Raw genomic sequence first — 20,124 nt, 5'->3', positions numbered from 1 at the left:
AAGGGTTATTCTACTGCTGTCCCCATGGAAAAACCCTTTTGGGTTCCATGTAGAACCCTTTTCATAAAGGGTTCTATCTGGAACCCAAAACGGTTCTTCAAATGATTCTCACATGGGGACAGCAGTAGAAGAACCTTTTAGATTCTAATCTAGATAAAACCCCTTTTGGAACCCCTTTTTCTAAGAGTGTATCAATATAATATATTTTACAATGTGAGCCGTTTACCACACACCATGCATTCATGTAATTGATAAATTGTTATGCTGCATACAATAGGGTTGAAAATAATGTTCTTTTTGCTATGTACAGTGCATTCGGAAAGTATTCAGACCCCTTGACTTTTTCCACATTTTGTTACGTTACAGCCTTATTCAAAAATGTTTTTTTTTTTTTTTTAAGTCATCACTATACACATAATACCCCATAATGACAAAGCAAAAACAGGTTTTTGGATATTTTTGCAAATTTATTGCAAATTAAAAACTGATATCCCATTTACATGCAGTGGCAAGAAAAAGTATGTGAACCCTTTGGAATTACCTGGATTTCTGCATAAATTGGTCATACAATTTTATCAAATCTTCATCTAAGTAAAAACAATAGACAAAACAGTCTGCTTAAACTAATAACACACAAACAATTAGACTTTTCATGTCTTTATTGAAATCACCGTGTAAACATTCACAGTGCAGGGTGGGAAAAGTATGTAAACCCTTGGATTTATAACTGGTTGACCCTCCTTTGGCAGCAATAACCTCAACCAAATGTTTTGTGTAGTTGCGGATCAGAGCTGCACAACAGTCAGGAGGAATTTTGGACAATTCCTCTTTACAAAACGGTTTCTGTTCATCAATATTCTCGGGATGTCTGGTGTGAACTGCTCTCAAGGTCATGCCACAGCATCTCAAATCGGGTTTAGGTCAGGACTCTGACTGGGCCACTCCAGAAGGTATATTTTCTTCTGTTGAAGCCATTCTTTGGTTGATTTGCTTCTTTGTTTTGAGTCGTTGTCCTGTTGTATCACCCAACTTCTCTTGAGCTTCAATTGGCGGACAGAGAGCCTTACATTCTCCTGCAAAATGTCTTGATAAACTTGGGAATTCATTTTTCCGTCGATGATAGCAATCTGTCCAGACCCTGAGGCAGCAAATCAGCCCCAAACCATGATGCTCCCTCCACCATACTTTACAGTTGGGGTGAGGTTTTGATGTCGGTGTTCTGTGCCATTTTTTTCTCCACACATAGTGTTGTGTGTTCCTTCCAAACAACTCAACTGTAGTACCGCTGTGGAACATCCAGGTGCTCTTTCGCGAACTTCAAACGTGCAGCAATGTTTTTTTTGGACAGCAGTGGCTTCTTCAGTGGTGCCCTCCCATGAACACCATTCTTGTTTAGTGTTTTACGTATCGTAGACTCGTCAACAGAGATGTTAGCGTGTTCCAGAGATTTCTGTAAGTCTTTAGCTGACACGCTAGGATTCTTCTTAACCTCATTGAGCCTTCTGCGCTGTGCTCTTGCAGTCATCTTTGCAGGATGGCTACTCCTTTATTTATTTATTTCACCTTTATTTAACCAGGTAGGCAAGTTGAGAAGAAGTTCTCATTTACAATTGCGACCTGGCTTTATCTTGGCCTACATTTTTGGCCTAAATTATAGATGGGCTATGTACAGGTGCAGTGATCTGTGAGCTGCTCTGACAGCTGGTGCTTAAAGCTAGTGAGGGAGATAAGTAGATAACTCCTAGGGAGAGTAGGAACAGTGCTGAACTTTCTCCATTTATAGGCAATTTGTCTTACCGTGGACTGATCAATGCTTTTAGAGATACTTTTGTAACCCTTTCCAGCTTTATGCAAGTCAACAGTTCTTCTGAGATCTCTTTTGTTTGAGGCATGGTTCACATCAGTTAATGCTTCTTATGAATAGCAAACTCTTTGTGAGTGTTTTTTATAGGGCAGGGCAGCTCTGGACTCCAGGTTAGATAACTCCTGACCCCAATTAGCTTTTGGGGAAGTCATCAGCCTAGGGGTTCATGTACTTTTTCCAACCTACACTGTGAATGTTTAAATTATGTATTCAATATAGATAAGAAAAATTAAATCATTTGTGTGTTATTAGGTTAAGCACACTATGTTTGTCTATTGTTGTGACTTAGATGATCAGATCAAATTTGATGACCCAATTTATGCAGAAGTCCAGGTAATTCCAAAGGGTTCACATACTTTTTCTTGCCACTGTAGGTATTCAGACCCTTTACTCAGTACTTTGTTGAAGCACCTTTGGCAGCGATTACAGCCTCGAGTCTTCTTGGGAATGACGCTACAAGCTTGGCACACCTGTATTTGAAGAGTTTCTCCCATTCTTCTCTGCAGATCCTCTCAAGTTCTGTCAGGTTGGATCGGGAGCTTCGCTGCACAGCTATTTTCAGGTCTCTCCAGAGATGTTCGATCAGGTTCAAGTCCGGGCTCTGGCTGGGCCATTCAATGACATTTAGAGACTTGTCTTGAAGTTGTCTTGGCTGTGTGCTTAGGGTCGTTGTCCTGTTGGAAGGTGAACCTTTGCCCCAATCTAAGGTCCTGAGTGCTCTGGAGCAGGTTTTCATCAAGGATATCTCTGTACTTTTGTCCGTTCATCTTTCCCTCGATCCTGACTAGTCTCCCAGTCCCTGGCACTGAAAAACATCTCCACAGCATGATGCTGCCACCACCATGCTTCACCGTAGGGATGATGCCAGGTTTCTTCCAGATGTGACACTTGGCATTCAGGCCAAAGAGTTCAATCTTGGTTTCATCAAACCAGAGAATCTGGTTTCTCATGGTCTGAGGGTCCTTTAGGTGCCTTTTGGCAAAGTCCAAGCAGGCTGTCATATGCCTTTTACTGAGGAGTGGCTTCCGTCTGGCCACTCTACCATCTACCATAAAGGCCTGATTGGTGGAGTGCTGCAGAGATGGTTGTCCTTTTGGAAGGTTCTCAGATCTCCACAGAGGAACTCCGGAGATATGTCAGAGTGACCATCGGGTTCTTGGTCACCTCCCTGACCAAGGCCCTTTCCCCCCAATTGCTCAGTTTGGCCGGGCGGCCAGCTCTAGGAAGAGTCTTGGTGGTTCCACTGTGTTCTTGGGGACCTTCAATGCTGCAGAGATGTTTTGGTACCCTTCCCCAGATCTGTGCCTCGACACAATCCTGTCTCATGGCTTGGTTTTTGCTCTGACATGCACTGTCAACTGTGGGACCTTATATAGACAGGTGTGTGCCTTTCCAAATCATGTCTAATCAATTGAATTTACCACAGGTGGACTCCAATCAAGTTGTAGAAACGACTCAAGGATTATCAATGGAAACAGGATGCACTTGAGCTCAATTTCGAGTCTCATAGCAAAGAGTCTGAATACTTATGTAAATAAGATATTTCTGTATTTTTATTTTGAATACATTTGCTAACATTTCTAAAAACCTGTTTTCGCTTTGTCATTATTGTGTGTACATTGATGATGATTTAAAAAAAAATGTAATCCATTTTTAGAATAATGCTGTAACGTAACAAATTGTGGAAAAAGTGAAGGGGTCTGAATACTTCCGAGTGCACTGTATTTCCTATTTATTTTATTTTTGATGAAGATTTTTCCATTCTTGATTTGCAATTTCAATTCACTTCCTGAATTAATTATTGGTTGTTTTATCCCACAGAAATTCATAGAGTTTGAGGAGACATTAAACTGTGTGGATGTTCTCTCCCATAAAAATGTTTAGGGCTGGTTTCCCGGACACAGAGTAAATCTAGTCTTGGGCTAAAAAACACTTTCAATGGATTTAGTCCAGGACTAGGCTTAATCTGTGTCCGGGAAACCAGCCCATAGCGTTTTGACTGACTGTGTATGGTTGTTCTCTCCCACAGAAATTCATAGAGTTTGAGGATGCATTGGAGGGGGAGAAGAAGGACCTGCAGACTCATGTGGAGAGCTTGGAACTGCAGGGAAAACAGCTGGAGCTCAAGACCAAGAACTACTCTGACCAGAGTGAGTATAGACTACTGTTTCGCTCAGACCTAGAACTACTCTGACCAGAGTGAGTATAGACTACTGTTTCGCTCAGACCTAGAACTACTCTGACCAGAGTGAGTATAGACTACTGTTTCGCTCAGACCTAGAACTACTCTGACCAGAGTGAGTATAGACTACTGTTTCGCTCAGACCTAGAACTACTCTGACCAGAGTGAGTATAGACTACTGTTTCGCTCAGACCTAGAACTACTCTGACCAGAGTGAGTATTAGTGTGTTTTCACACTTGGTCCCTTTCTGACAATTTTTGTGAACTCAGTGTGGTTTGCTTAATTTTTTTGTCCAGTGTGAACACTCCAAAAGAACTCAGATCCCTCAAAAGGGACCCCGAAGCGAACCGAACTCGAGAGGTGGTCAGTTCGGTTCGCTTGAATTCCTCGGTCCGGTTCACTTTTTTAGGGCAATGTAAACACAAAGCTACCCAGGTTCGCTTGTTATTATTACCGGACCACATACTAGAATACTGCAACACTGTTTCCCCTGCCATAACCCCTCACATTGGTGCCACAAAAGAGAGAAGATGATTTTCTGCCGGTTCGCAGAAAAATATTATTTGTTTGCAATATGTGATCTATAAAGAGATATTCTAACCTGTTTATTCGCATGTGGGGTTTGAATATTGTGTGATGACAACAATATCCTTGGTGAGAATCACGACATAGGGTACAAAATCTATTTTAGCTCTTAAAGGGACAGCAGACTACATTGGGTGTAGAATTTTCAATTACGGCATTATTTATCTGCAGTTATTCTTCTGCTATTTATTCTGTTACCAATAATATTTACATGTTCATAGAAATTATAATTATTATGTCTCATCTTTTAAGTAAATGCAATCTATTATCTTCCAAAATATAAGTATTTATAAATATCTGTATGCTAACAAGTTCTGATGGAATGGCTTGTCCTGCACTTTGTAAAAACCCAGAGTGCATTGTGTTAATGTTGGAAAAAGACCTTGGTTCCTTTTAAAACATAGCAATGTGAAAGCAAAGAAGACTCGGACCACAAAATAGGTGAAGTGAACTGGCAAACGAGTTGAGTCCTCATTCGAAGTCAAGGGCAGTGTAAGGACTGACACTGGGAGACGAGAAGCAAGTACAGGGAGTGTACATTTAATGGATAATATACAAGGAAGAAACAAGGACAGCATCTGGACAGGGGAAAACATAATGTCATCAATGATGACACGGGAGCAAACTGAGGAGCAGACAGATATAGAGGGGCAATCAACAAAGTAAAGGAGTCCAGGTGAGTCCAATGAGCGCTGATGCGTGTAATGATGGTGACAGGTGTGCGCAATGAAGGACAGCCTGGCACCCTCGAGCGCCAGAGAGGGGAAGCGGGAGCAGGCGTGACAGGCAGTGTGAATACAAAGGGAACTGAGTTCTTTAGCTTTTTTTTTACCCCAGAGTTCAATAAAGAGGACTGAGATCGGTTATTTTAAAGAGGACTATTTGTGAAAACACCCTTAGACTTAATAACTAGAACTACTCCGAATAGAGTGAGTATAAAATTATAATAACCGGAACTACTTCGATCAGAGTGAGCATAGAACTATAATAACTAGAACTTCTCCGACCAGAGTGAGTATAGACTATTAATAACTAGAATTACTTCATCAAGAGTGAGTATAGACTTAATAACTAGAAGTACTCTGACAATTTGATTTTGACAATGCTATTTGCCCACTACATGGGATTAACAGCTGCAGGTGATTGCACTGTATCTCATGGCATTTACAGTGAGACAGATATGCCCAGCAGTGCGATGGATCAGACTTTGTTTACGTAAGACAACACATCGATTCTGTATGTGTTTTTCTGTTGCTCATCAATGTTTAAAAACTATAACTACTCTGACCGGAGTGAGTATAGAACTATAATAACTTCAACTACTCCAACCAGAGTGAGTAGTACCTCAGTACTAAAACACTGTGTAATATTACTGAGCTAGAACTGCTTCGACCAGAGTGTGTACTTCTCAAAACTAGCACACTGCAAGTGTGCACTAATCAGAACTAGCACAACTCAGAACTAGCACACTGTGAGTCTTCACTACTCAGAACTACCACACACACCGTGAGTCTGCATTACTCATAACTAGCACAATGTGACGGTGCACTATTGACAGCCAAGCACAAAGTGTATAGCCTAGCACATATTGATTGTCTACCTACGATGTGGAGGACTACACATAGCCTACTAGCACACATTGGTTTTGCACCATGAAGAGTTTTGCATGTAGTATTCAAGGACACAATATAGCCTGTTTTACATGTCCGGATGAGCCAGTGCATGTTCTGTGGTTAATAGGGTTTTAGTGCCTCTGACAGCAAACAGACTCACATATTCAATCAATGACAAAACGGGCCTGCTACCATTTAGTGTTTCAAAGCAGACCAGCTTTAAATGGGGAGCACCATCACACTATCCACTGTTCAATATGGAGCCATGTCCAGAAAGTCCTGGCACTTTCAATGGAGAATCTCACCAGCCTGAAGTGTATAACCCACAGTGCTGTTACAATGGGAGGCTGGTTGACTCTGATTCTGTTTATCTGGGTTTCAGTCACTCGTCTGGAGGAGCGTGAGTCAGACATGAAGAAGGAGTACAACGCTTTGCACCAGCGACACACAGAGGTAGGAACAGCCGTGTGTGTGTGCGTGCATGAGTGTTTAGTATCTGACTCCATACAAGCTGCTAGGTTTGTATCATGATGTTGTTTGCTTGGTGCAATAGAACCAAGTCAGTGGAATTACGTCCATGTTCCTCACTCATCCTCTCTCTTCCTGTCAGATGATTCAAACATACGTGGAGCATATTGAGAGGTCCAAGATGCAACAGGCGGGGAACCACAGCCATTCAGAAGGTCCAGGCAGTGGACGAACGTGAGTGGCCGACTTTTTTTTACATTTTCATCATAAAATGTTATTATCCCCAAGTGAGGAAATCCGTTGAGCGGCATACAGATAAAATAATATAGTTAGTTGTGACCTTTCTGGAAAGTGTGGGTAGGTGTGTGTGTGCAGGGGGAAGAGTATAGAAATGGATCCTGGCATAGCTTAGTAGTGGCACCTATGCTGAGGTAATGGTCTGTGCTTTGTTGTGCTTGGAATAAGTATGCTAGGGTTTAGTGTTCTCTGTTTAGTGTGTTGTGTTGTGTGTAATGCCTTCTGTTGTGCTGCTGTGTATTAGCCTGTGTTAGCTTGTCTTGTGCCCAGTGATGTAGTGGTTAAAAAACAGGTGGGTAAAAGCTGATTGCTGTTTGTGGTGAGTAAAGTAACGCTCCCTATACTTTCAATGCCTTTTTTCCACAAAAGGTGGGTAAACGCTTGTGCAAAATAAAATATGTCAGTAAACAACATTTACGTGTGTTTACCCTCCACTACACCACTTGTGACCTGTTGTACCATGGTTTGGCTTCACTCTAATCACTATATGTCTGTCTCGTTGTCTCACTCTGTGCTCGTGCTGCTGTGTTGCACAGTCAACGCCACATGTGGAGGAAAAGGTAAATCACTACCCCCAAAAACCTCTTTGCCTCTTCCCCTCCATCCCTGTCCCCTCAATCCACAATCTCATTCCGTGTTTGTCAGTCTTGGTCCTGAGTATAGGACCCGGGTTCAAATACTTGGAAAATAATTTTAAATAAGTCTTTTTGGGACTTTTCTATTGGTTTATTAAGCCAGGCAAGCTGAACCAGGCTCAGATACAGTATTTATTTCAGTAGTGCTGAGCGATTAGTGATTTTTGAGGTCGTTTCAGTTCGATTATTTATTTTTTACATTAAACGCATTATGAAATAATGACATTAAAATGATTAGAGCTTTTTCAAAATAATGAACATTCAATTGCCAAAACATTGGAAATATTCCATTGTCTCTGTCAGGTCCACATAGAAAAATAGAGAATTGCTATTAAATATAAAAATAATTCAGTTGTGTGTATTACTTAGTTTTATTTGACGACTTCATAAGTTTTAATTCCTTAAAGTCAGCATCTCAACTCTGCACAGGCAATAGCAGCCAGCCAGACAACCATCTAACGTTATCTCTTTAGTCATCCTATTTAGCTAGGCTAGCCTGCCTAAGTATGCTACAGAGCTGTTTGACGAAATCTTTTTACTAGTTCTTTAAAGTAGCTACGGCATACTTTCACGAACTCTATCCCTCTCTCTCGTCATTGTGTTGTCTACTATCTTCTCTCTCATGCTGTGGCGTATGCGGTCTGTGTGTATCTAACCTAGCATAGCAGGCGTAAAAATGTATCCAAACCAGAAAAGAACAGGCGCAATGGATTATGGCCATTGTAGTTAATTACCACGTTTCTGAGCTGAACTTGAATATTTGCCTAATGAAAACTACAACTGCCTTCAGCTCAGCATCCCATATAGCTCTGGACTTAATTTCTCCTGTGCATGATTTGATTTCTCTCTAGAGAAACGGCGCGTTGGGCTAACAAAAAAAAACAAAAAAAACAAAGTGGAATTCAAGTAATTGAAGCAGGTCAATTAGTTGTTTATAATAATAACAACAACAAAAAACTAAACTTTGGTTAATCACTCAGCACAATTTTTCAGGTATTTAAAAACCCAGGTCTGCTGGGTATACAGGCTTTTGCTCCAGCCCAGCACTAACACACCTGATTTAACTAATGGGGGGCTTGTTGATTAGTTGAATCAGGCCTGCAGACCCTGTGGTTCCCAGGACTAGGACGGACTAGAAGTTCCCCTGCCCCCAGTATGTCCCAATATGGAATGGGCCCAGAGTTTGTGTCTTTGTCCTTTACCTTCTCCTATATCACCCACTGTTTATGGTCTGTCTGTTTTTCTGTCGCACAGCTGAGTCGAGTGGAGACGAATGGATTCGGTTCAGTTAGTTCATGCAGTCGTCCCGATGAGCCCTTCCGAGCTAGCTAGTTTATGCTTGTGGCTAGAAACTCCAGCGAGGATTTGAAACTTGTCTGCCGAAGTCAGGACTTGGTAGAGTATTCAGAATAATTACGTTTTTATCTGAGTATTTTCTGTGAAATTCACTACAATAAATGTGCTTTCGCTGTCACCCAGGCTTGATATTGGCTACACTAGCTAGCTACTTCCCACTTCTTACTGCGGGACAGCAGTGCTTGGCAAGCGGAAGCAAAGGACACTGTGCCCCATGTTCAAGTCATTTATATTTAGTAGGTTTTCTTATCTGTTTTAACAAACCTTTTTTTATTTTTGTACTTATGTATTGCATATTGTTTGTTTTTTTGTGGTGTGGTTTTCATATAAGCCCTTAGGCTTCCAACCACACCTGCACACCGTTTTTTTGTTTTTATCTCTATTGTTGTCTATCACATTTTTTATTAAAAATTTTTATTTCACCTTTATTTAACCAGGTAGGCTAGTTGAGAACAAGTTTTCATTTACAACTGCGACCTGGCCAAGATAAAGCAAAGCAGTTCGACACATACAACAATGCAGACTTACACATGGAATAAACAAACATACAGTAGGAAAAAAAGTCTATATACAATGTGTGCAAATGAGGTAAGATAAGGGAGGTAAGGCAATAAATAGGCCATAGTGGCGAGGTAATTACGATATAGCAATTAAACACTGGAGTGATAGTTGTGCAGAAGATGAATTTGCAAGTAGAGATACTGGGTGCGAAAGAGCAAAATAAATAAATAAATACAGTATGGGGATGAGGTAGTTGGATGGGCTATTTACAGATGGGCTATGTACAGGTGCAATGATCTGTGAGCTGCTCTGACAGCTGGTGCTTGAAGTTAGTGAGGGAGATATGAGTCTCCAGCTTCAGTGATTTTTGCAGTTCGTTCCAGTCATTGGCAGCAGAGAACTGGAAGGAAAGGCGGCCAAAGGAGGAATTGGCTTTGGGGGTGACCAGTGAAATATACCTGCTGGAGCGGGTGGGTGCTGCTATGGGGACCAGTAAACTGAGATAAGGCGTGGCTTTACCTAGCAAAGACTTGTAGATGACCTGGAACCAGTGGGTTTGGCGACAAGTATGAAGCAAATGCCAGCCAACGAGAGTGTACAGGTCGCAGTGGTGGGTAGTATATGGGGCTTTGGTGACAAAACGGATGGCACTGTGATAGACTGCATCCAATTTGTTGAGTAGGTTATTTTGTAAATGACATCGCCAAAGTCGAGGATCGGTAGGATAGTCAGTTTTACGAGGGTATGTTTGGCAGCATGAGTGAAGGATGCTTTGTTGCCAAATAGGAAGCCGATTCTAGATTTAATTTTGGATTGGAGATGCTTAATGTGGGTCTGGAAGGAGAGTTTACAGTCTAACCAGACACCTAGGTATTTGTAGTTGTCCACATATTCTAAGTCAGAATCGTCCAGAGTAGGGATGCTGGACCTGTGGGCAGCGATTGGTTGAAGAGCATGCATTTAGTTTTACTTGCATTTAAGAGCAGTTGGAGGCCACGGAAGGAGAGTTGTATGGCCATGAAGCTCGTCTGGAGGTTAGTTAGCACAGTGTCCAAAGAAGGGCCAGAAGTATACAGAATGGTGTCGTCTGCGTAGAGGTGGATCAGAGAATCACCAGCAGCAAGAGCGACATCATTGATGTATACAGAGTTTTCTTTGGTGCAATTTTTAAAAACCTGTTAATGAACGTTGTTGCTGGCAAACTCTCCCCATTGAGCAGTAGACTGTATCATGGTGACATCCATATGGTTACTACCAATTTTACACATTTTTTTTTTTGTGTAGGCTGTTATCCTACTCAAAATAAAATAAATTGGGATGGAAGAAATTGACCATGTAATACAGCTGCGCGGTGGGAAGCAACTCCAGTCGGCAAGCCTCGATACAACACAGTTGCCCTGGTCATTCGCACCAGCTTGACTGAACCCAACCAATCCGCTCGTCACCACTTTACTCTCAGCTGCGCGGCATACAGTACGTCATCAATTTTGGCAACAGGCATGTCCTTATAGCCTCTCCCGTTTCTCCATAATATGGATATATCGTGTCATATTATGTCGGTCTGGTTTAGTGTCAGTCTGTCCAGTAGCTGGCTTTGTGTGTTTTACTTATTCCGGGGATTTTCAGTTTTTTGTTATACAACCCCAAAGTTAGCTTTCACCTCTCCAGATACCTAATGTACAGTACATTATCTACTGCTCTCCCCCTCTCTCTGCCCCTCCCTCTCTCTCTGTCCCCTTTCTCCCCCTCTCTCTGCCCCTCTCCTCTCTTTTCCCCCTCACCTCTCTCTCTCTGCCCCACCCTCTATCTCCCCGTCTCTCTTTCCTTCTCTCTTTCCCCTCACCTCTCTCTCTTTCATTCTCATTTCCTTTTTCTTCTCTCAAACCTTTACTCTTCCCCCCTATGTTTTGTGCTCCCCCCTCTTCCCCTCCTGTCCTCCTCTTTCCTCCCGCCCCCTCTCTTTTCCCCCAGCAGCAAAGTGGAGCGTCCCACGTCGTTGAGCCTGTACCCCAGTGGAGAGGGCATGGGGATGGTACGTGCGGGTCTGGGGGGGGGGTTGATAATGCCTGGGTCTGGGACCGACTTCTGGCAGGTCAACGAGCTCAGCCAATCCCGCTACACCTCTTGCTACCAGGTGTGATAGCGGCTCCATCCCAAATGGCACCCTATTCTTTTTATACAGCACTACTTTTGACCAGAGCACTATGGGCCCTGGTTAAAAGTAGTGCACTATAAAGGGGAATAGGATGTCATTTGGGATGCACCCAGACACTCCCCCTGGACCTCACGTCTGCAGAACACGTCATGCCACACCCACCACTACCACCGTCATTCAGAATCATCCAGACACATCCCTCACGCCTGCTTGTGTCCCTTGTCTTCCAAGGGCTTTTCTTTGTGGTGTTTGTCGCTAGTTTTTTATGGCGGTGAGTGTAATGAAGACATGACAGTCTATGAACAGATATGATGAATACATTAATATTAGGACAAAAATATGACATTAAATTGGTGTAATTTCTTTTCACTTAAGTACTTTTTTCTACAATAACAGAACATAACTTAGATTCTATCGTCCCGTTTGCACCTGTCTTTACATCCCGTTTCACATGTAAGTGTGATGCTTTGTTACTATGTGTACGCGCAAGATTGTAAGTATAAGCAAGCTTGTGAAGATTCCAACGAGCCTTGCAAGAGAAAAACCCTGGCTTCCCTATTCGCCACCCTTCAGCCTAAATGTGCATTGCACACTCTCCGTCATTAATTTAAAAGCATTGGCTTGGTGCAAACATTGTCTGGAGGGAGTTTCCACCATTGTTAAATCCATGAAGGGAAGTATGCACGTGTACACTTTGGGAGAAGGGTGGAGAATTGGGATGCAGCCCATCTTTAACAATGCAACCCCTTAACCTTTTTAACCACTGACCTCTGATGCCCCAGGAGGATGGTTCTGAGTCGGACTCGGTGGCGGCCACGCCCAGTAGCACAGGAAGTAAGTCCAACACGCCCACTTCCTCCGTCCCTTCCGCCACCGTCACGCCCCTCAACGAGGGCTACCTCCCACCCGGCGAGTTCGACCCAATGCATGCTGTAAGCCGCGGCATGAAGAGTGCTAAACACCTCAGCAAAAACATGGAGGTGCAGGTCTCCCAGGAAACCAGGAATGTCAGCATCGGTGAGTGTAACGTGCTGTTACACACACATCCATGCACACACACACACGTTAACATGAGTGGATCATTGTGTGATCAGGGCATGTATTCATAAAGTCCCTCAGAGAAGGAGTACTGATCTAGGAACAAGTCCCCCCCGTCCAAGTAATCTTATTCATTATGATCTAAAAGGCAAAACTGATTCTAGATCATCACTCCTAATCTGAGATGCTTTGTGAATACGGTGTGGAGTGTGTATGATATTGTATCTGTACTCAGGTATGGGTAGCAGTGACGAGTGGTCAGAATTCCAAGAGATCATCGATTCCACACCAGAGCTGGATATGTGTGTGGACCCCCGTCTCTATGGTGGAGGAAACAGGTAACACACACACACACACACACACACACACACACACACACACACACACACACACACAGCAATGATTAAATATCAGTGTGTGTGTGTCAGTCCTTCCCAGGGCATTGTGAATGAGGCGTTCGGTATCAACACTGACTCTCTCTACCATGAGATCAAGGATGCAAAGTCTGACATCATCGGGGATGTTGACGCCGGGGCTGAGCTTTTAGGTAAGCCAATCAGAGGAGCTTTGGGTGGGGTATATGCAAATTAGCTATTGGAAGGCAGCCTAGGCCAGTCTCTGGTTGTGTTCCAGGTTGTCTACATTGCAAACGTTGCATTGCATTAACCAATGGTTGTGTGTCATGTCATCGACTGCACAGTCGGGTGTCAGATTGCTATTTCAAATAATGTGGTTAGCTGATATGTTAAACACCTATTGAGCATTGTGAGTTCTGGCATGCGTCTGAAATGTAGTCACCCTGGAACCCGACCTCTGTCTGCACTAAGCAAACAGTCATTGGGAATGTAAGCTGCGGTGCTTAGTGCACCAGCTGTGTCATCGTTGCCATAGCACTGGCTAGCTCTGAACTTTGACCCTGCACACAGCGGAATGTTCATCACCACCACCTCACATTCCCGGCAGCTCCCCCATCCTCCACTGCACCGCAAAGCACCCTCGGATATCACTTGCGCCATGGCTGCAGTCCCCATTTATTTGATATATTTGAGTGGTTGATTTTACAGGGCAAGCTAAATTATCCTTGATTTAGTCTTGGTTTACTTTCTTTTACCAGGTTTAGTTGACAGAGCTTTATGAGTGGTTTATTTATTTGCGATCATATTAGTTTATTGACCCATGACCCTTCTCTGTGCTTCCTCTCTCCCTTCCTGTGTATGCTGGATACACCTCTAGGGGAGTTCTCAGGTGTGTATCTGAACCCTCTCTTTCTCACACACACACACACACACACACACACACACACACACACACACACACACACACACACACACACACACACACACACACACACACACACACATCTGCCTCCCACCTGCCTCCCACCTTCCAAGACATAAATTACCACTGTGTGCCTGTAGGCGTTACCCAATGACATGATGCTGGCATTACATGCTACAACAGTTGTTTTAAATGTTGATCTAGTCCAGATATTGTCCAGATAATGCTCTCTGTGATCAGTTGGTCATAACGTTACAAAGCTGAACTGAACCATGTGGTCAATGAAGGTGAATCTCTCTAGTCTAAACTGACAGTGTTCTCTGGTCTTGGACAAATCCAAGCTCTCTTTTTACTCTCTCAAGCTTTTGTATATAACAAGTGCTTATCAGCATTCTCTCTCTTTTTTTGTCTCACCCATCCCTCCTCTCTCTCTCTCTTTCTCTCTGGTTTGTGCCCCCCTCCCTCTTTCTCCTTCTCTCTCCCCGTTTCTCTTCCTCTCTCCCAGTCCGTGATGATTTTTTCGGTAAGGCTTCCTCTAGCCTTATTCAGCATCTCTGGCTGTTGCTCATCCTCCCATGTTGTTGTGTCTGTCTGTGAGGTCTTTTCTGCGTTCCATGTTGTGATGCCATTTCCTACCTCTTCCTCTGCTGTGATGTCACTTCCACCCGTTTCCTGTTGGCTGTTATTTGAGTCTGGCAAGACTTTTCTTTTTGTATTTGTTTTTCACCTTTTATTTAGATTTTTAATCCATTGCTTCGTCCTCATGTTTGACACTGAGAAAGCTCTAACGGTTTTGACACGAGGTTATTGATTGTAGGGTTGCCAGGTAGGTTGTGCCTACCAGAGAAAATATTGATTTCTCCTTTTTGGTTGAGAGGGAATGAGGCCCGTCCTGTCCGTCAAGTCTACAAAGGACTCATGTAAAAGTCAGTGTGGACATACACTTTTCATAAACCCTTAAAACATTGGAAATAACTTCAAAACAATGGTGTTCTTTTGTGTTGGTTGAATTACCAAAATAAATGATTACACACATAATAAATATAACAAACAATGAGCTCTGGTTCCTCAAGAAAAGTCCTGTACCTCAGGCCTAAAGGAGTTCAGTGAACCCAAGTGATCTCAGTCACGCAATTGTCCTTTCATAAAGTGATGCATAAACCCGGTCTCATTTATACAATCAGATTGCAAGAAACAGTTTTACCACACAACTATAAAGTGTCACATCTCTGTAGTCTTCACTACAACTGAACCAGGGCCGGTCCTGGACGTTCTGCTGCCCAAGGCAATACAAAAATCAGAGGAACAGAACATAATAGCAGCCCAATTAATAGGCCTATGCAGCAAATTAAACACAATGTTTAACACATCTGGTTAGTAGGCTATATAATGAGTTCAATGTCAATAGCATAGCCTAATATTTTCAATCTGATTACATTGATAAAATCACCAATGCCCTGGACATTCTGCTGCCCTTGGTGAGACAAAAATAATTACATCTTAGTCATGAATCTAAGCATGGCACTTTCAAAAGTTACCTTTCCACCCAGACAGAGGCTCTACTGACACAGAAAACTGTAAGCTTCAACTGCTGGCTACTACTCCGTTGTATAACCCAACAACAGAAGTGCTTCCTTAAAAGCTGCCTGAGTTTAAACAAACATCTTCTCTTTTCAGAAAGAGAAAAGCTCAATTAATAGGGACAGAATAGCAAAGTCATTTTTTTTATCTCCTCGAATATTATAGGCTGCAGTTTAGCTTCAGATTGTCATAGACGGGAATTAATATATCCTCATATGCATCGGAGTCACGTCTTTCGCGGGCATTTTAGAGCTTGTTTCTACCATAAGGCGTCACGGTGTTAAGCATTGATATAGAACTCTTGATATAATCTGGATACGTTTTATGTATTTATTTCAAAATATAAAGCAAACAATAGATGTCATTTTTGCCCTCTTCTTTAACAAATGGTATGTGATACCATCACTCAATTCGAGCCCTTGTTTTAGTCAAACACACCAAGCCCTTCTCGGACATGGAGGTATTGTATCAGTCAGTGCATGCGACAGTGTTGGAGTATTTGGATATACCGTCATCAATGGATAGGATAATTGTGTCTGTCAAACAGGTAGGCTTACCACTTATTTTTTGGACGATGAAGAAATAAGCTCCAATTATATTTAACCCATGCATTGGAGAGTTACAATGTTGCTATCACTATGCAACCTACTACCTATAGTAGGAAAATAAGTTACTTATTAATAATATCCCACCTGTTATCACTAACACACATGGCACAACCCCATAATTGTTACAATTACAATACAAATAACACTGATAACATATTTAACACATATTTAAATATTCCTGTAGAACTGTAAAACAGTAATATAATTTGAGCTTTGGAAACAACTGCTGTCAAAAATGCATTGTGGGCCTTGTTTCGCTGGAGCAGTGCAAAATAAGATTTATGTCAATGACCCACCCTTAACGAATTTCGTTTATTTACATACCGAATTTGATTGTCTAACATCAGTTTAAACATTTTATTTTGTCTCCACCTAGAGTGGCCTCTTTCCTCTGCTGTGGTGCTGCATTGCAGTCAGCGATGTCTTCTCTCGAAGCTGTCCATGGTCCTGAAATCAAATCATCTGAGTTTGCTTGGACACCAGTCTGATCTCCAGCTCCTTCCACCTTTGGGAACTATCTAGGTGGTCATGCAACTTCTCATGCGAGCTAAGGAGGTGGCACAGATTCTTCCAGTCCCTGGTTCCATCCCTGACCAACGCAGATTTGCACTCGTGTGAAAAAAGTTTGCAGCAAAAACCTTGGTCTCTTCACTCTCTCCCCGTGGGCCACCGAAAAGTTTCGTTGCCCCTCATCTCTTGGGAAATTCCCCTCCTTATCCTGATGTGGCCCAGGCTGCACTAACATATCCCGCTTCCTGAAAGTTTTTGTCTCTTAGACATGGTAGCAAATGGTTTCAAATCTCTATAGATTACTTTTAGCTCAAATTATATCCACTAGTAGTAGGTAGCTAACGTTAACAGGCTAGGTTAGGCTACTGCCTTAATCGTCTTCGTCACACACAAACATAAAAAAAAATACAATCATTTAATTGCCAGATACATTTTTATTAATGTTTCACAATTGGAAAATCGCATATAAACACACACATCACCATAGCTACCAATGATAGTGGGAGTGAACTTCGGGAGAAGCGGGAATGGATTGCAGCAACGCTATGAGCTGGTGGCTGGGGTGCCGTGGGCGGTGTAGTAGCCGATCAGGGGTGCTGGAGGGCGGCAGCCAATTGTTAAAATGCCGCCAGAGGCGGCGGCCTAATCTTGCCTAATGGGAGGGCCGGCCCTGAACTGAACACATAAATCATCACGGTATACATCACACTAAAACAAATTAAATACCGTATGCAAAAAGTTGTAGTCAATCGGTCAGTCAGACAATCCAATCCGCCAACTGATCTCCAGCGGGGAAAGGCCACGAAGAAACAGCGGAGACCAACGTAGATCGGTAGTCCAACAATAGACCTAAGTAGAGCCAATACTGGTTGATCCTGCCACACGGTTACAGTACACACTTTGTACTACAAACAAAACAAACTGGGTCTCAACGAGCTTCCAAGCTGAGGGTAGAACACTTCCTCTCTCGCGCAACTGTCATAACCTACTTTTGCGCAGATAATGCTGGCTATATAATAGGGAATTAAAGGGGAATCACGGATACGGTTCAGACAAATTCAGGGCGTCACAAAGCGGATGAAAAAACCTTCAGTTGAATGACTTAATTTCAGAGATCCATTCCCCTTTTATTTGAGCATGTCACAGCAAACACATCATTATTGTATCTGTATTTGTTTTGGGAAATCTTTTGGTCTTTTCTTGGTTTCATTTCAGCTTGCAGGAGTTGATTTAAACACCATGATGCTCCCCAAAACCTCCAAACGTTCATACATTACTGAAGTAGAATTAACCCATGAATAGCCCCAGAATTCACATTCAAAGACGATTAATCTGTTTATGAAAAAAAGTTAACTAAATGTATAGTTAATTAACAGTTGGAGAGTTCATGAAGTGTTTATAGAGCTATAGAATGAGTGTAGCCTGGTCCTAGGTCTGTTTGTGCTCTCAGACACATCTGGGACCAGGCTAGAAAGAGTGTTGTTAGTGCTAATCAATGCTAACACTAATGTCACAGGGATGGGCAAGGAGGTGGAGAATCTGCTGACAGAGAACAAACATCTTCTGGAGACCAAGTAAGTGTTGTAAACTTACACTTGTTTGTTGTGCTGCTGCACATTAAAGATGGTTTGGTGCAAGATAGATTTACTAGGGGGGCTGTTCTTTTGCAAGGGTTGAGTAAAAGTGATTTGTTTTTATGAATAGAGAGAGCACACACGTGTGTGTGTGTGTGTGTGTGTGTGTGTGTGTGTGTGTGTGTGTGTGTGTGTGTGTGTGTGTGTGTGTGTGTGGAGTGATAGTAAGACACGGAGAGAAAGTGTTTTTTTTATTGTGTTTTTATTTAGTTTTGTCAGTTTTATTTTGAGGCCAGGTAACAGGTACAAAAAAACAATCAAAGAAATGAATCCAAGATAACCCCAACCCATTACCCCCCATCAGTCCCCATCCCCGTGTCCTCCCTCCCTCACCCGGAAACCATGCCCCCCCGACCTCCCCCACAACAGGTTTTCCTTTTCCAGTTGAAATGCCTTTCGGTTGGCACCTGAAGACTTTTGTTTAAGGATTATTGAGTAAAGCAGTACAATTATTGATTCCCATTTCTCCCCATGCAGAAATGCTCTGAACATTGTGAAGAACGACCTGATAGCCAAAGTGGACGAGCTCTCTGGGGAGCATGAGGTGTTGAGAGAGGAACTGGAGGCCCTTAGGAGCGTCAAGAACAAAATAGACACAAAGGTTAAAGAACTGGAAGAAGAGCTGAAGAGGTGAGGGGTTGTGGGAGGGTGTGCGTGCGGGCGGGCATAGTGTGTGTGACTTGTGACTCTTTGCCTCCTCAGGTTGAGAGCAGAGGCTCTGACTCTGGGAGCATCTCAGGACTCCAAGGATGAAGGAGGAGAAGATGTGAGTCAAACAAACAAAAAAATTAACATTTTACATTTACATTTAGTCATCTAGCAGACACTCTTATCCAGAGCGACTTACAGTTAGTGCGTTAGTAACTAGATACAACAACCACATATCACATTAATAGAGTCATAAGCTAGGTTTCCATCTAATTGACAACAGATTTTCATGCAAATATTCTAAAATGTATTTCCATCGGAGATTTGTTTCCATCAAATTGACTTGTTGCTGATAAAAGGCTGCGCTTGGTGATTTAGTGCACATAAAAAAACTTTTGCTGTTAAATTTCTATGTACCGAATAAAAATACAATATAAATGGGTTTCCATCGCATTTTCAACTCTACTGATGGTTTTGTCACAAAACATGTTTTGTTATATAGCGAATGTGCCCACTCTGGTCTTGGCATATGCGTTCTAGCCAATACCTCACAGATACAGTTCGGGAATAGCCTATTACATGATGAGATTATTATGGACAAAAGAGTGAGATTATTTTTACTTGTCAAACAGCAGCCAAGCATCGATCATCATGTCACCAGAATAAGACAGAATAAGATATTTATTGGAAAGGAGCATTAAGCTCATCACTGTGGACTTTCACCACTCTGAAGTTCTTAACTTATTTCATTTGTATCCTAATAAACTGCATGCTTTCCCAAGTCGTGGTGGGAGGGACCACACAACACATCACCGCTTGACTCCAAGTTTACTTTGATATGATGGTTAATATACTGAACAAATATAAACGCAACATGCAACAATTTCAAAGATTTTACTGAGTTACAGTTCATATAAGGATATCAGTCAATTGAAATAAATGTATTAGGCCCTAATCTATGGATTTCACATGACTGGGAATACAGATATGCAAATGTTGGTCACAGATACCTTAAAAAAAAGTAGGGTGTGGATCAAATAACCAGTCAGAATCTGGTGTGACCACCATTTGCCTCATGCAGCGTGGCACATCTTCTTCACATAGAGTTGATCAGGCTGTTGATTGTGGCTTGTGGAATGTTCTTCCACTCCTCTTCAATGGCTTTGTGAA

At 42.4% G+C, this 20,124-nt stretch overlaps 1 protein-coding gene across 10 annotated transcripts in view; it reads left to right on the top strand.

The window, feature by feature from the left end:
• Positions 1-20,124, top strand: part of LOC106583929 (C-Jun-amino-terminal kinase-interacting protein 3) — a 76,926-nt gene that overhangs the window by 18,142 nt on the left and 38,660 nt on the right. For 3 of the 10 annotated variants that reach the window (XM_014168610.2, XM_014168608.2, XM_014168604.2), the window contains exons 2-14: positions 3,894-4,014; positions 6,628-6,698; positions 6,856-6,947; positions 7,547-7,570; positions 11,474-11,534; positions 12,440-12,674; positions 12,931-13,033; positions 13,124-13,242; positions 13,929-13,940; positions 14,479-14,496; positions 18,189-18,246; positions 18,784-18,936; positions 19,009-19,072. In XM_014168610.2, coding sequence (XP_014024085.2) covers positions 3,894-4,014; positions 6,628-6,698; positions 6,856-6,947; positions 7,547-7,570; positions 11,474-11,534; positions 12,440-12,674; positions 12,931-13,033; positions 13,124-13,242; positions 13,929-13,940; positions 14,479-14,496; positions 18,189-18,246; positions 18,784-18,936; positions 19,009-19,072 — 1,131 coding nt within the window. The remainder of the gene's footprint in view (positions 1-3,893; positions 4,015-6,627; positions 6,699-6,855; positions 6,948-7,546; positions 7,571-11,473; positions 11,535-12,439; positions 12,675-12,930; positions 13,034-13,123; positions 13,243-13,928; positions 13,941-14,478; positions 14,497-18,188; positions 18,247-18,783; positions 18,937-19,008; positions 19,073-20,124) is intronic. The other 7 variants (XM_014168609.2, XM_014168605.2, XM_014168611.2 and 4 more) reach the window with 4 other exon arrangements.

This window comes from Salmo salar, chromosome ssa23 (genome assembly GCF_905237065.1).
Source record: "Salmo salar chromosome ssa23, Ssal_v3.1, whole genome shotgun sequence".
NCBI lineage: Eukaryota > Metazoa > Chordata > Actinopteri > Salmoniformes > Salmonidae > Salmo > Salmo salar.
Note: the sequence above shows the minus strand (reverse complement) of the source record. Positions and strands in the feature narration are given on the sequence as shown.